At 32.7% G+C, this 15,461-nt stretch overlaps 2 protein-coding genes across 4 annotated transcripts; one reads left to right on the top strand and one right to left on the bottom strand.

Annotated features, from left to right (window-relative positions):
* Positions 1-7,302, top strand: LOC146941227 (transcriptional corepressor SEUSS-like). 3 transcript variants are annotated; one of them, XM_085754995.1, is made up of 10 exons: positions 1-211; positions 762-1,827; positions 1,921-2,040; positions 2,325-2,373; positions 2,560-2,774; positions 2,897-2,965; positions 3,229-3,326; positions 3,743-3,836; positions 4,398-4,467; positions 5,861-7,302. In XM_085754995.1, the coding sequence occupies exons 2-10, from the start codon at positions 808-810 to the stop codon at positions 6,796-6,798; spliced, it is 2,673 nt and encodes an 890-aa protein (XP_085611121.1). In that variant the 5' UTR covers positions 1-211; positions 762-807; the 3' UTR covers positions 6,799-7,302. The 3 variants fall into 3 exon arrangements, with proteins under 3 accessions (XP_085611121.1, XP_085611122.1, XP_085611123.1); XM_085754996.1 differs by having other exon boundaries at positions 554-1,827; XM_085754997.1 differs by having other exon boundaries at positions 779-1,827; positions 5,861-7,093.
* Positions 7,241-9,060, bottom strand: LOC146941226 (uncharacterized). The gene is made up of 2 exons (XM_085754998.1): positions 8,745-9,060; positions 7,241-7,816 (listed from the first exon to the last, which is right to left on the bottom strand). Exons 1-2 carry the CDS (start codon positions 8,950-8,952, stop codon positions 7,497-7,499), a joined length of 528 nt encoding a protein of 175 aa, XP_085611124.1. The 5' UTR covers positions 8,953-9,060; the 3' UTR covers positions 7,241-7,496.
* Positions 9,061-15,461: the final 6,401 nt, after the last annotated feature.

Below are 15,461 nucleotides of genomic sequence, written 5' to 3'. Positions count from 1 at the left end.
AGCTGCAGCAGAACATAACAGAACGTTTCACTGTGATTGAAGATGTTGCTACTACTTATCCTAATTACACTTATAAAACCCTGATCAAGTAATTTAAGGATGATAATTCACAACCCAAGTGCAAAGTTCCAAACTTTTTGCATCCTCTCAATTCATTGATCACTTCCCATATTTAATTTCTCTTCAATTTCTCAATTTTCTTCAGCTCTCGGTGAGTTATGTTAAGTCGCAATTTGTTTTAATTCTTTGATTAAAGTGTCAATTTTTACTTTGATTATGTTTGTTTCTTGTATTTTTGTTTCAATTGAGCTTGAATTTGTTTTGGGAGAAATGGTAGTTTTTTCTATACTGATTGTCTTAATTTGATTAAAGCTGATTAATTTTGTTCTGTATTGTAATTTTTTAATTGGTGATTAGTGTGATACTGTGATAGTGCATTTTTTATATCATTGTTGATTGAAATTTTTGTGCTTTAATTAATTGGTTTATTGGGATATTGTTTATATTGTGTGTTGGTTGATGGGTTGGATCTAAAAATTCATTTGTTGTACAGAAATTCATGTGAAAACTGTTTGAAGATTGTTCAATAAGAGATGTTGTGCAATTGTAATGTTATGAATCAAATGTTGTTTCTTGGTTTTGGTTTTCTTTGGTCTATGGCTTGTGTTTGGTAAAGCTCAACACCTCATGCTTCTGAAGGAATCATACTGAATATTCTTAAGTTTTCGGCATTGGACTCATGTTTTATATTTATATATAAGGTGGTTGTTCTGCTTAGGTCATTGCTCAAAGACCAAATATTGAGACATGGTACCTCCAGGACCAGGGCCACCAACTCCTATTGGCGGTGCTCAGTCTATCTCGCCTTCTTTGATGAGATCGAATTCAGGAATGTTAGGAGCTCAAGGGGCTCCAATGTCTTCGCTTGTGTCTCCTCGTACTCAGTTCAACAACATGAACATTCTAGGAAATATGTCCAATATAACTTCTATGCTGAATCAATCTTTCCCAAATGGAGTTCCAAACCATGGGCTTACTGGTCAAGGAAGTAGCCAGCGTGGAGGAATTGAAACTGGAAGTGACATAGGCCAACTTTCCAGTGTTGGCAATGGAACAAGCTTCCCTAATTCTCCATCCTCATTTGGACAATCAAATATGACGAGTGCGGGTTCCTCTGGTCAAGTTCAGGGTCAACAATTTTCCAACTCTTCTACAAACCAACTGTTGCCAGATCATCAGCATTCTCAACAGCTTGATCCTCAAAATTTCCAACACAGCCAGCAGTCAATGCAACAGTTCTCTTCTCCTCTGAATACACAGCAGCAACAGCATTTTCAATCAATGCGAGGAATAGGTGGAATGGGACCAGTGAAGTTAGAGCCCCAGCTAAATAATGACCAACTTGGACAGCAGCAGCTGCAATCAATGAGGAATCTTCCTCCTGTGAAATTGGAACAACAACAAATTCAAACAATGAGATCTCTGGCACCAGTTAAAATGGAGCCCCAACATTGTGATCAACCGTTATTTTTGCAGCAGCAACAGCAGCAACAACAACAACAATTCCTCCACATGTCGAGACAATCTTCTCAGGCTACTGCTGCTCAGATCAATCTTTTGAACCATCACAGGCTTTTACAGCTACAACAACACCAGCAGCAGCAGCAACAACTCTTAAAGGCAATGCCTCAGCAACGGTCTCAATTACCACAACAATTTCAACAGCAAAATATGCCTATGAGGTCTCCTGTGAAACCGGCATATGAACCAGGGATGTGTGCGAGGCGGCTGACACACTACATGTATCAGCAACAACATAGACCTGAAGTAAGAATTGATCTATATACTGGCTTTGTTCTGTGTGTATATATCATACTCATGTATTAATAATAGGTTTTGCACTTTGGTTTTATTATATAGGATAACAACATCGAGTTTTGGAGGAAGTTTGTTGCCGAGTATTATGCTCCTAATGCCAAGAAGAAGTGGTGTGTTTCGATGTATGGAAGTAGCAGACAAACAACTGGAGTTTTCCCTCAGGTCTGTTGCCAAAGAAAGCCCTGTAATCCAATTCTAAAGACTGGATAATCTTGTCTAAGTTCATAACTTATTTATTGAATGGTGTATTTAACTGTAGTATGCTCTAGTGTTGGTATCTTCAATTTAATTGATGTGAGTGCCATTTTGTTATGTCTAAGGACCAAGTAACTATTGCCTTAGATGTTGCCATGGATATTCTATGGTATTCAAGGGACCATCTATAGTAGTCTCATTGATGCTAAGCATTAGTTTTAGTTAAACACAACTTCTTTAAATATTTTCAGGATGTATGGCACTGCGAAATATGTAATCGGAAACCTGGCCGTGGGTTTGGTAAGTTTTTTTTGAGGTTTTTTTTCCTGCATTTCATTATTCAGTGTAATTCTATTCTTCACCATATGAATGCTGGCATCTTAACTTTCTATTAAATATATCTATTATGGGTTCTTTGCATAAGTCATTCTGTTGCACTAAACTCCTTCTGACTGCTTATGTTTTTTTTTTTCTCTGGGTTTTCAGAAGCAACTGTTGAGGTTCTTCCTAGGCTTTTCAAGATAAAGTATGAAAGTGGCACTCTGGAAGAGCTACTTTATGTTGACATGCCCCGTGAATATCATAATTCCTCTGGCCAGATTGTTCTAGACTATGCAAAAGCAATACAAGAAAGTGTTTTTGAGCAACTTCGTGTTGTTCGTGATGGTCAACTTCGAATAGTTTTCTCTCCAGACCTGAAGGTAGTGTTTAGAAATCAAGACATTCTAATTATGCTGAAAAATGCTTGTTATTATCATTGTTGGCATTCTCTATGTGAAAAAAAGTTTAACTTACATTCTCTTGTTTATTATTTCTTTTGCAGATATGCTCTTGGGAATTTTGTGCTCGGCGCCATGAAGAGCTCATCCCCAGAAGATTGTTAATACCTCAGGTTGCTGATTAAGTAGTTGCATCATAAATGCTCGTTACTATAAAGAGTACATTAACTGTTTATTTAAAGTCTGTTGTAAGTTTTGCGATTGTTATTTTACAAGATATTTGCCATGGATATAAGACTCCTTGGTTTTGTTGCTAGTTATTATGGTAGGAATTCCCTTTTGTAATACTGGTGTTTAGATTGTAGATATGTTAGGGGAGCAGAGTTCGGCTATATATTATACACTCTGATTATTACTTCATTTTTATTATCCACAGGTTAGTCAGATTGGAGCGGTTGCCCAGAAATACCAGGCTTTAACTCAAAATGCAACACCCAATGCATCTGCTCCAGAGTTACAAAATAATTGCAATATGTAAGTCCGTTTAGCCAAACATGTCAAATTCTTGCTGATGCTAGTTCTTTTCAAAACTTGAATTCTAAACATAATAATTAACTTCCTTGTTCTGGGATCATGGAATGGGTAATGGCTTATTTCCCTTTGATTAGGGATTTATTGTGTACGTCTTAAAATGTTCATCTCTTTTAGTATAATGTGTTCTGCGATTTTTTCCACACTCTTTTTACGTTGTAGCCCTTCTTTTGGTGGTTGACCATTGTGTATATAATGAACCTTGTTTGCTGGTGTTTATTTGATTTCTAATTGATGCTACAGTTTAGCTTGCAACAGTCCTCTCTCTTGATCCCTTTTTGGTCTAACTTAATTAGGTTAGGGTTGCTTGTTGTATGTTTCTGTTTTTATTTTAACAATACTATATTCCTCTTTTCCAGGTTTGTCGCATCAGCCCGTCAATTGGCTAAAGCCCTAGAAGTTCCATTAGTTAATGATTTAGGATATACAAAGAGATATGTGCGCTGCCTACAGGTAATGTTTCATTCTTATGTCATTGCTTATAGTATTATTTTGATCTTCAGTCTACACATTAATGATAAAATATATTCTATTTCCTTTTAATGTTTAAATTGACATTTGATTGTGTGGAACTATTGTATCTTTTGTGGCACCTTCTTAACCCTTATTTGGGAAATTTGTGAACAAATCACCCGACTAGTCCTTGCTTGTTTTGAATAGAAAATCCTTGCTCAGTTTTCTATATCTTAATGTGACTGCAAAATATAACAATGCTTCTAAATTCAGCTTACTATATTTTCCTGAGTCAATCTTTAAACAGGGTCTTCACTCAAGAGATGACCTATCTTTTGTATTTTTTTTCTTTACGGGATAGTGATTATCAAGGAATACACACTAGGAATTCTTTCCATTTGCACAAAAAGAGGAAAAAGAATCCCTCTTTTCTTTTTATTGTTTTTTACCACATGCTGCAGAAATAATTTTTACCTCAGGAGTTCATCTAGAGGATTTTTTTTCCAACGAATTCTACTGTGGAAACATGAAAAATTTCATTGTTTATTGTTTATGATGCAGATATCAGAAGTGGTAAATAGCATGAAAGACTTGATAGATTACAGCAGAGAAACTGGGACCGGGCCTATGGGTAAGTTCATAGTTTACGTGCTTGATTCTTCATATGCAAGTATAGATATGAATGTGAAAGTTGAGTATTGTTTTATTGAGGAGAGAGTTCAACTGTTCACATGTACCATTTCTATGTTGATTCACTATGTCTATTCCTTATCGAACAATGGGTATCATATAAAAGTTAGGTCTTCATGCATTCAGTTTTCGTCTCTACCTTTTTACAGAAAAAGAATTGATTTTGGATATCATTCTTGTCTCAATGTTATCCTACTAGTTCATATTTGGGGACCTTGGTTTGATCCTTTCAAAGCTATCTCTAGTATCAATAATTGGAAATACAGAATCAGGTCTAGATGCTGCTGTCTCTGATTTATTATGAAACTTGAAGATACACATATTGAAGATTGTTGGTGGTTTATTTAAGGATTGTTCTTGGAGACTAAGTTGGTGTGGTGTAACTATATGTATTTTTAAGGATCTTTGATTAATTTTGGGGGTATTGGTGGCATTTCCTATGGAGGATTGATATAAGTTTCAAAATGATGTATGGTTTGATAGGTCAGAGAGATGGAATTAAGTCTTGATGAGCCTGCACACAATTTATACGTTTACAGTTGGGAGAGAGAGAAATAAATAGCCTAGGTTACTTTTCAGTTCTCACAACAATCAAGGAAATGTTATTTTCTCCAAATCTGTCCAACTGATTTATAATTGCTTACAGAAATAGCAATTTAGGTCCTCTTGGTCTTATGATTTGAAATTGGGCTTGCATACATCTTTGGCAAGATAACTAAAGATATGTGTGCTAGACAGCTAGAGCTTACCCAATATTAGGCTGTTACAACTTGAACTTGTTATTTGGTAGGAAAATGTTGCAGATTTTCATTTTTTTGTTAACTCCTTATTTACCGCCTTTTGTTGGCTGTCTTCCTTCACGCCTAAGTTCCATTTCTATTTCCTGGTGTCAATGTTTTTGATATTGTGAGGTTAAGATAGCCTTATGTCTATCTGTTGGTTCAAGGCTGTGCACTAGTAAAATCATTTAATATTCGAGATTGAAAGGTTGTTAATGGATGAGTTTGAGATCAAGAGGGGGTGATCTGTAAATCATTTTTGTTGTACTTGATGTTGTTTTTATGGGCAACTGATTTTGCAGTAATCATCTCTCTAGCTTTGATCACTGTAATAGGCTAATAGCTGGGAAAATGATTTCTCACAATAGTTCTGTAATATCACTTAACCAGAAGAAAATGTAGTCGATTGAGAATAAAAAGAGGGGTGTGTGTTGTACATTACTGTTTGTAGTCATATAAATTTTTATTCTTATATTTATAATTATTGCCACCTGTTTGATTGTTCTGATAGGGATGATGGATTTTTCTTTTGCTTTATTTTTTACCTTCATACAGAGAGCTTAGCCAAATTCCCTCGGAGAACAGTTAATTCGTGTGGAGTTCGTAATCAAGCTCAACAGCATGAAGATCAATTAAAACAACAGCAGCACCAGCAAATGATGGTCCATAACTCAAATGGCGATCAAAACCCAGTGCAAGCTGCTGCCATGCAAATTGCTTCCAGCAATGGTATGGTTAGTGTAAATAGTTCTGTCAACTCGGCGTCCGCATCAACAACCACAAGCACTATTGTTGGACTTCTCCACCAAAACTCTGTGAATTCTAGACAAAATTCAATGAACAATGCAAGCAGTCCATATGGAGGTAATTCTGTTCAGATTCCTTCCCCTGGTTCCTCCAGTACTGTGCCACAGGCCCAGCCAAACTCATCCCCTTTTCAGTCACCACCTACACCATCCTCATCTAATAACCCCCCACAAACACCTCGATCCATTTTAACGCCTCCCAATCAAATGAATACAACAAGTTCACCAGCTAATATTTCGCTGCAACAAAATCAATATCAACCATCTCTTTCTGGTGATGCTGACCCAAGTGATGCTCAAAACTCAGTCCAGAAAATCATACATGAGATGATGATGTCATCCCAAATGAATGGTACTGGTGGAATGGCAGGTGCTGGTTCTATGGGAAATGACTTGAAGAATGTAAATGGTATTCTGCCAATGAGTGCAAATACAGGACTCAACAATGGTAATGGCACAGTGAATAGTAATTCAGGTGTCGGTAGTTATGGAACAGTGGGGTTCGGTCTATCCACTATGCCTAATGGAATCAGAGCTGCTATGGTAAATCATTCAGTCATGAATGGAAGGGGAGGAATGGCATCCATTGCTCGGGATCAAGCTATGAATCATCAACAGGATCTGTCAAACCAACTACTTAGTGGTCTAGGAGCAGTAAATGGTTTTAGTAATTTTCAATTTGATTGAAAACCTTCTTCTCAAGAGCCTTTGCACTTTGTAAATGGTATGGATGTTGTGGTTCTTGACAGCTGCTTTTGCAGCATGATGAGCAATGGTAGAATTGCCTCTGGCCGGAGACGACGGCAGAACACAATTGGGTAGTGATAGGGTTAGGCCACTATGCCAATATATTTTATATATAAGAAATGAAAATTGTTGGCTGGTTGTGTGGCTATGGGGCTGATTTTATTTTTCTCTTGTGAAGTCAAGTGTAACTTTATATTTAAGTTTTTGTAATGTCACGAGTTTTTTCCATCACAAACTGAAACTCACCCTTGATACACACTCATGGTCGAGTAACATGTCAGGTTTTTCCCTACAATAGTAACTGGTTGTTGGGAGAGTAATTACATATTATTCCAAACAATCATCGATTTTAAGGTAATCAACATTCAAAGAAGGAGGTCTGTTTATCCAATGTAAAACTTTACAAAATGATTTGAAATAAAGTAATATACAAGGATTGTTCAATGTGTTGAATCCATATATTGAAAGATAATCCTTACATAGATATGATAAAGATACAAACTACCTTTTGCCTTGCAGGGCATGGAAAAGAATGGGATAAAATGAAAATCAGCAAAGTCACGATTTTCATTTTTCAATCCCAGTTCATCCATTTTTGGTGTTATAATGCATGTCATTATGTATCATTTTTTCTGAGTTCATGCATCAATATATTTTTCCACAGTTGTAGACAGAGTAGACTTTGGAACTGCACCAATTACACTTTCTTTTTTCTCTCCATTCTTGAAAAATAGAACAGTTGGTATGCTTCTGATGCCGTACTTTGTTGCTATGTTTGGATTCTCATCTGTGTTGAGCTTGTAGCATGAAATTTTTCCAGCATATTCTTTGGCTAGCTCATCAATAATAGGCGCTATCATCCTGCATGGACCACACCATGGTGCCCAAAAATCTACCAGCACAGGGGTTTCACTTGCAAGAACAAGGTCATTCCAGCTTGAGTCAGTCACTGCTCCAACTGCCAAGTTTGAGCATGTATGTGTTATTACTTCATTAGACAAGACACTATAGTGACTAAACCTAAGGCAAATTAACCTTTGCATGTTTGGATTGACTGTGAGTATGGGGGAATTATGGTGATATTTTGATTGTGTTGAAGCTCTAAAGTGTTGTTTTGCCAAAATCACATTGACACACCGTTAATCTGCCTAACCTACTACCGTCAATCCATACATGCATTTAGAAGTGCTCTACCTAAATCCTCTCTTATGCTCAATCCTCAATGAGAAAAGAAAATTCAGAATACATTACAAGGAAACCAGGAAGCAAGCATGTTTAGTCATCACTTCCAAGATGGTATTGGATATTCTATCTGCTACCTTATTCAAGCAAATACTCGGCTACAAATAAGCACTATAATACATTCCTCATTGAACATTAAGTTTTAACCTGTTTAGGAATTCTTCCTAAGTCACCTAGCTGTGGAAATTAAGTTAAATTATATAAATTATAATGTGAAGATAAGGTGTATCTCTAGCCACAAACTATCTTAAGATTTCAGTTTTCAGTTGAAGCTAACTCAATCATACAAAACCAAATAGTAAGATGAAAAATGTCTTTCATTTATAAACTCATTTTCAAACCACATCTCATCCAATGTGGGATTCTTGGCACACACAAGAGTGAACATCTCAAGCGTGACTTGAGTGGCCGAAAATATCTTAAATAAGCTCTGATATCATGTTAACATTTGAACTTGATCTAACTCAATTATAAAACCAACTTGTAAGACGAAAAATGTCTTCAGGTTATAAACACTCATTTTCAGGTCATATCTAGTGTAAAAGACTCTTAACAAAATATTCAGATGCAGTTTTTGATACTATACTATCTATCTCTTCACAACTTTTCAAGAAAAACAGTTCACAAGGTACATGAAAGTATACCTTCATTTACAGCTTCACGAGCATTGCAAATAAAACGAGATTTTCTGTAGGCAACACCAGATGGGAATGATAGTGTTGAGTTCAGCACAGATTTCTTGAAACCTGCTCTTTGAGCTGAGAAAACAACCTTTTCCCTTGAAGTTGGAAACAATGGAGGAAGACACTGAGGTCTGGCTGTGGATACTCTTAAACAATTCTCCAAAGCCATGTTGCTACTTTTTGTGTAAAATTCTTCTACTCAATAGTTTGTGGAAAGTGCAATCAGGTTTTTCAGCACTTGTGGATAAGCTTCTAGTGCTGTGGTGGTTTTTAATTTGTTTGGTTTGAAATTCTGAAGTGTGTGTTTGTAAGTGGATATTATTATAGATTGTGAGGTTCTAAGAAGGCTCGAATTCATGTGGTGGATGTCATTTATGTTTTCATACCTCTCTACTTTTGTCCCACTAAAAAGTGGTACACATCATCCAAAATTCCAAGAACCAGAAATGAGTTTTACAAATTTTTTCTTCTTCTTAATTCAGAGGTAAATAAAATTTCACAACCAATTGTTATAATTAGGGATCAAACTCAAATATTTTTCGGTTGAAATGAGCTTAAATATAAAACTCATTAATCACTTAGTTAAAATGAGATCTACATTACAAATATAGGGTAACATAATTGGTACATATTTTGGTCTCTTAACTATTTGGTCTAAAGTTTGATTTTTAACCAATTTGTATGAGAAAAACATTTTTCAAAAGAAATCAACCCATTACATAGATTTTAATTATCTCAAGGGATTAGTCTCCAAAATTGCACGTGAATGAATCTATGGTTTAATAAGAAGGTACACATTAACAATAAGAAATAGTTACCTAAGTATGTTATTTTAATCAAGTAGTTTAGTAGTTAGAATTAAATTTTTAAGGTGAATAAGAGGGATCCGTGAGACTCTAATTAGTATTTTTTTTATACTATGGTAGATAAATAAACATTAGTAAATTTAGATAATTTTTTTTGTTTGAAAAAAGTACATTTAGATCAAGGGTGTGGACTCTCTAAGTTGCAATGGTTTAATAATGATGCAATCTGATTCAACAGCCCAATGGTTGCATTTATTTGGCTAAAGGGTGTGGACAGTGACGGATCCAGGATTTTTGAATAGTGGGGGCACCATATAAAAAAAAATTTAGCATTAATAATTGTCCTCTACAATTTTTCATATTATGAAAATTTTGAATGGTTTTCTTATTTTGAAAATCAATAAAAATATCTTTCTCCATATAAATAACTAAACAATCATATCTCTCATTCGATTTCGCATCCGATTCTTGGCAATATTCATACAATCAAGAAAGAATTTGAGATATATGATGATATGTGTGGGCCAAAAGAGAAATAATTTGTGATAAGTGTGGGTCATGTGGTCAAAATGTCAACTATTGATACATTATACTACTAAAAATAATAGTTTCTAAAAATTTAGTGTAGGCATAAGCCCACACATGGATGAACATACATCCGTCCCTGGGTGTGGACGTGTTAAAAATTGTGTCCGATGAGATTCGAAGGCATACCATTGTATCAACCATTGCAACTTATTATTGCAAAAATCTTATGAAGAGTTGCATCTCATCACAAAATGACATAAGTTTCTCTATTATAAAATATATTCATTTGAACTGAATTAGTTTAATAAACTAAATTTATATTTTATCAAATTAAAAAATAAACTAAATTTATAAGATTTATTTAATCATCCATGTCAATTATTATGATAATCAGTGTAAAGACAAACACTAACCCGTCTTTTCATTTTTTTAAGAACGTTTTTTTCACTTGTATGTTTGCTTTGTTGAATATATTACAATAAAAAAATTAACTTATATTGTTCCTATTGCTAAATTGTTCCGATTATAACTAGATTTAACTAAATTTTTTTAATTAAAATTTAAATAATATTAAAAAAATATAAAATTGAAATTACAATAATATAAATGAATGGTATAATTGAAATAAAAGTACTACACCAAAACCATGTATCTCTTTATATATATAGCTATGAATTTCTTTTACAAAATATGAGGCATGTTCCTGAACTTGATTGACTAGACTATTCCACGAGAATTGAACATGGTGGAATGAATGGTTTATGCATTTTAGATGGTTTTACTGTTATTGGTCATGCATCTATAGCTAGTCAATACTCTCAGAAAAATCAAACCATGACAATTAAGATTAGGGCATGTTAGTGAAAGGAGTTTAGTTGTACTAGCTAAGAAAGGTTTGCCAAGAAAAGATAAATTGGAGAAACTAGAATTTTGTGATAATTGCACACTAGGAAAGCAACATAGAGTGAATTTTGGAAGTGACGTGAATCCTTCTAGTTGACCTTTTGAGTATGTTTACGCAGATCTTTAGGGTTCAACAACGTTGACTATTTATGTGGGAGGTTCCTATTTTCTTACAATGATTGATGCTTATCCTTCTAGTATGAGTTCATATAACATAAAAGTGACACATTTGAAAAGTTTAAGGAATTGCATACAAATAAATTTAAGAAAAATCATAATAAATAATACAAGATAACGCCACCAATTATTTTCTCAAAGTTGACCAAATCTCAATCCCAATAAACAACATATTTTTATCAATTAGAGATATGGAATGACCTAAAAAATAAACAACTTAAAACTTAATAAACCGGTCAATACAATATTTAATGTTGTTGTGGATTGGTTGACAACTAGCTCAAATCAATCAACAATGATAAGCATTTTAGAAAAGTTTTTTTTTTGTATAGTCACATTCATTTAGACATATATTTTGTGCATACTAACACAAAAAGACATATCATTTAACTATTTGAAAAATACACATTATTTAATTATTTTATCTTTCTACTTTTCTTAAATATGTATGTGTTTTTAAATAGTTCGACAAAATAGTTGTGACCATGCAAGACATTGTTTTAGAAATCTACCAAACCTTAATGAATCATCGCTTTGTTAATTAAAAAAGAAGATAATACCACAATTAATATATCATTAGTTTTAAATAAAAAAATCAATTTTGAATATTAGATTAATAACACATAGTTGATTTACTCTCATTCTCCTAAAGTTAACATGACTCTTAAAGTCATGCATTTCAATTACATATAACACAATGAATTACATGCACAAACCACCGATCTCCCCCCCCCCCCCCCCCCCCCCCCTCTCTCTCTCTCTCTCTCTCTCTCTCTCTCTCTCTCTCTCTCTCTCTCTCTCTCTCTCTCTCTCTCTCTCTCTCATATTCATCATATTTTCCGTGTCTTAAATCTAACTTTTGGAGTCATGTATTTCACACCAACTACATGTACGAATCACCAATATATTTTGCAAATAATAGATATCTTCTTTATTCTTCATATATGAGAGAGTCATGCATGTCATGTGAAAATAAATATTATATATGTTAAAAATACAGAGTAATTGTAAATTTTGACACATATTTCATTTAAGTATTATGTATATATTATCTATCAAATAATTGATTTTCTTTCTATAGACAAAATTATACATTGCATCATTTACCACTTTGAAATTAGTTGATTAGCATCAACAATATTAATTATGTATTTCATTTTTCATTTTCTTTCACATATTCTTTTGTATTTTCTTTCTCTTGTTTGCATAAATGCATAAAAAAGATACTTTAGTAAATGCATGAGTACTAAAATTTGTTAACCATATAACTTAACATATACTTTCATAAAAAATTTAGTGGCCGTGTAACTAATAAAAATGGTCAAATTGAAAAGAGCGTAAAAAAAAATAACAATATGTTTTTCTTAGATTCATTTATTCGTTTACAACTGTAAATAAAAACTTCCATTTACAACTTAACTTCACTCTCACACACTCACATTCTAATATTGTTCAACATTTAATTTTTTTTTTTAAATTGTAAACATAAAGATTTGATTTGCAATGATTTTATTAGTTTTAAAAACAATTTTTTTTTTATGAAAGATAGATTTAAAAACAATTGTCTCTCTACATTATTGCTTTCTCACATCATCTGGTTGTAAACATAAAATATTTGTTTGCAACAAATTTATTTGTTTGAAAAACAAATATCTCTCTACACTTTTGTTTTCTTGCATCATCTTGCGTTCATTGTTGCTTTCTACACTACAGCTAAAAATTATTGATTTCTCACAATGCATACACAATTGCTTTGATTTTTTGAATCATTATGACTAAAAAGGCGGACCAAACTAGTTGACTTTCTACAATACACCTAAAAATTTGATTTTTCTCACAATTAATAAATATATTGTTATTTCTTAATATGTTTAGATTTAAGAAGAGGAGGAGCATTTTATTTTTTCAAACAAATCTTTAATCATTGACCAATAAGGTAGCTCAAATTAGTTGAATTTCAACTAAGCATCTTATTTTTTCAAACAAATCTCTGGTTAACAAGAGTATAATTAACAAGCGTGTAATTATTATTTTTAGGAATATACATACAAAACTTTAAATTAACAAGAGTGAATAAAAACTAACCTGTGATTATATTCCCATTAGCAACCAAAATGTAATTAACGACATTGAATTCTGGCTCTATTGTGATTTTTCGGTTTCCATGTCCCGAGAAGAAAAAATATAGGACATCCCCGTCGTTGGCTTCACTAGGCATTCTTTTGAGTTCATTTTTTATATTTTCGGCGATGGCCCATGGTGATAACGGTGAATAGTCTATGTACAATTTGACATTTTCCTCAAGAAAGCCAAATTTTGTAATCAGTAAATCTTTCATAACTAATGTTTAATGCTAGTTCCTCTAAGTTGCGAATATTCATTTCCTTGATATGTGAGTGATAATACAAAACCTATTTTAGCCATAATGTGATAAAAGAAGTGGTATGATGGGATAAAGGAAGAGAACTTGAGATGATGAGAGTTTGAAAAAAGTGTAGAGACAATTGAAGGTGGAAAGAAAATTATCAAAGTAAAAAAAAAATGATGAGTGAGAAATATTGTGGTGTTACTATAGATATAAATAGTGAAAAAAATATGACTGTTGTTAATAAAATATGACCTTGCAGGGAGTGAGAAATTAACCAAGAGTTTTTTTGTTACTAGTACAGTGTTGTAAAAAAAAAATAGTGACCGTTGCACAATTTTGAGGTGTCACTGTTGACAAAAAAATAATAATTAGTGAACAAATGACAGCTGCACATTGTTTTATTTACTGGTGATTACATTTTTATTTAAAAAAATAATAATTGTCCAATATGTTTCAGATATATCAAATATCATGTGTAATTGACTAATTTTCACTTTCTTTATTATCAATATTACCTTGATTTTTATTTTTTTTGTTGTTCATTGTTTGCCGTCGATGCATACAAATTTATCTACACACACATGTGCGTCTGTGAAGTCCAGATACTTCAAAATTAATGATGCACCATGCACCGATACGTGTTCAATACACCTCGATTTGTACCATGGTAGTATTCGGCGATTACATTTTTATTTAAAAAAAATAAAAATTGTCCGATATGTTTTAGTTATATCAAATATTATATGTATAATTGATTAATTGTCACTTTCTTTATTATCAATATTACTTTAATTTATATTTTTGTTGTTCACAATTTGTTTTGTCTCTTTTTGTTGTTTTTGAGAATGTTGATGTTGTTAATTGTCATGTGAATGAAATTTTATTGTTGTTTTATTTCTCTTTGGTCACCATGTAAGACAATGTTTCCGTCAAAAAAAAAATGTAAGACAATGTTTTGCACTTGGTTTTTTTTTTTTTGCTTTTGAGTTTTAGTCCGGCGTTTGTATTTTGAGTTTTTATCTATAGGTTAAATTTTTATTTTTTTTTATTAAAATATCTCGGTTGTATTGCATCTTGAATTTTAAAATTTTTCTGTATCGACATATCAGTGTTATAGTATCAAGTTTCTAGACTTCATTTGTGTGCGTTGATGCGTGCCTTTAGATATAACCGAAACACAATATTTATTTATATCATAATAACACCTATATAACAATAATTTGAGAATTATTTTTTGTGCAAATTGATAATAATTATACTGCACTAATTTTTCAATAATTATATCGGATTTTTTATTAAAAAATTGTCAATTACTACTTTGATTTTCCCTTTTTCCTATGGAGAATGCTTGTTATTACGAATACACCAAAAACGAAACGCACGAAATCATGTAATCCGTTGATTTTAAACACCGCACAGCCTTGATTTCCATTAAATGCAAAATTAATATTCTTTTTTTTTTTGAAACAAACACGACACATTCTTGTAATTCTTGTGTTTTTGTGTCGTGCAATTTAGCAATGCTCTTTTGCTATTTTACCTGATGACTTCTCATACTTATATTTGCTATCTTTTGTGAGTATCAACAAACAACAAAATGTGTAAGTATCTAACCTAAACTATAATAATATGAACAATTACTTTTTCACCGGTACCCTTATGATTGTTCATGATTGTTCTTTCTTGCTTTTTAAGGTTTAAATGCTACCATTTTTTGTTTCAATCATATTTATTTTACAAATATTTTAATTCTAAAAGTACATGTATATTGTGTCCAATTGCAACAATAATAATCATGTATTTATCCATAAATGTAGATTTACTTGGGTGTATCTATCCTAAAATATATCATTTGATCATTCCAAATTAAATAGAGTGACAATGTGTTTATCCTCT

Source organism: Medicago sativa, chromosome 3 (genome assembly GCF_051527215.1).
Source record: "Medicago sativa cultivar Bolivia chromosome 3, Bolivia_mono, whole genome shotgun sequence".
Classification (NCBI taxonomy): domain Eukaryota; kingdom Viridiplantae; phylum Streptophyta; class Magnoliopsida; order Fabales; family Fabaceae; genus Medicago; species Medicago sativa.
The sequence above is the reverse complement of the archived record's forward strand: the minus strand, read 5'-3'. Positions and strand labels throughout refer to the sequence as shown.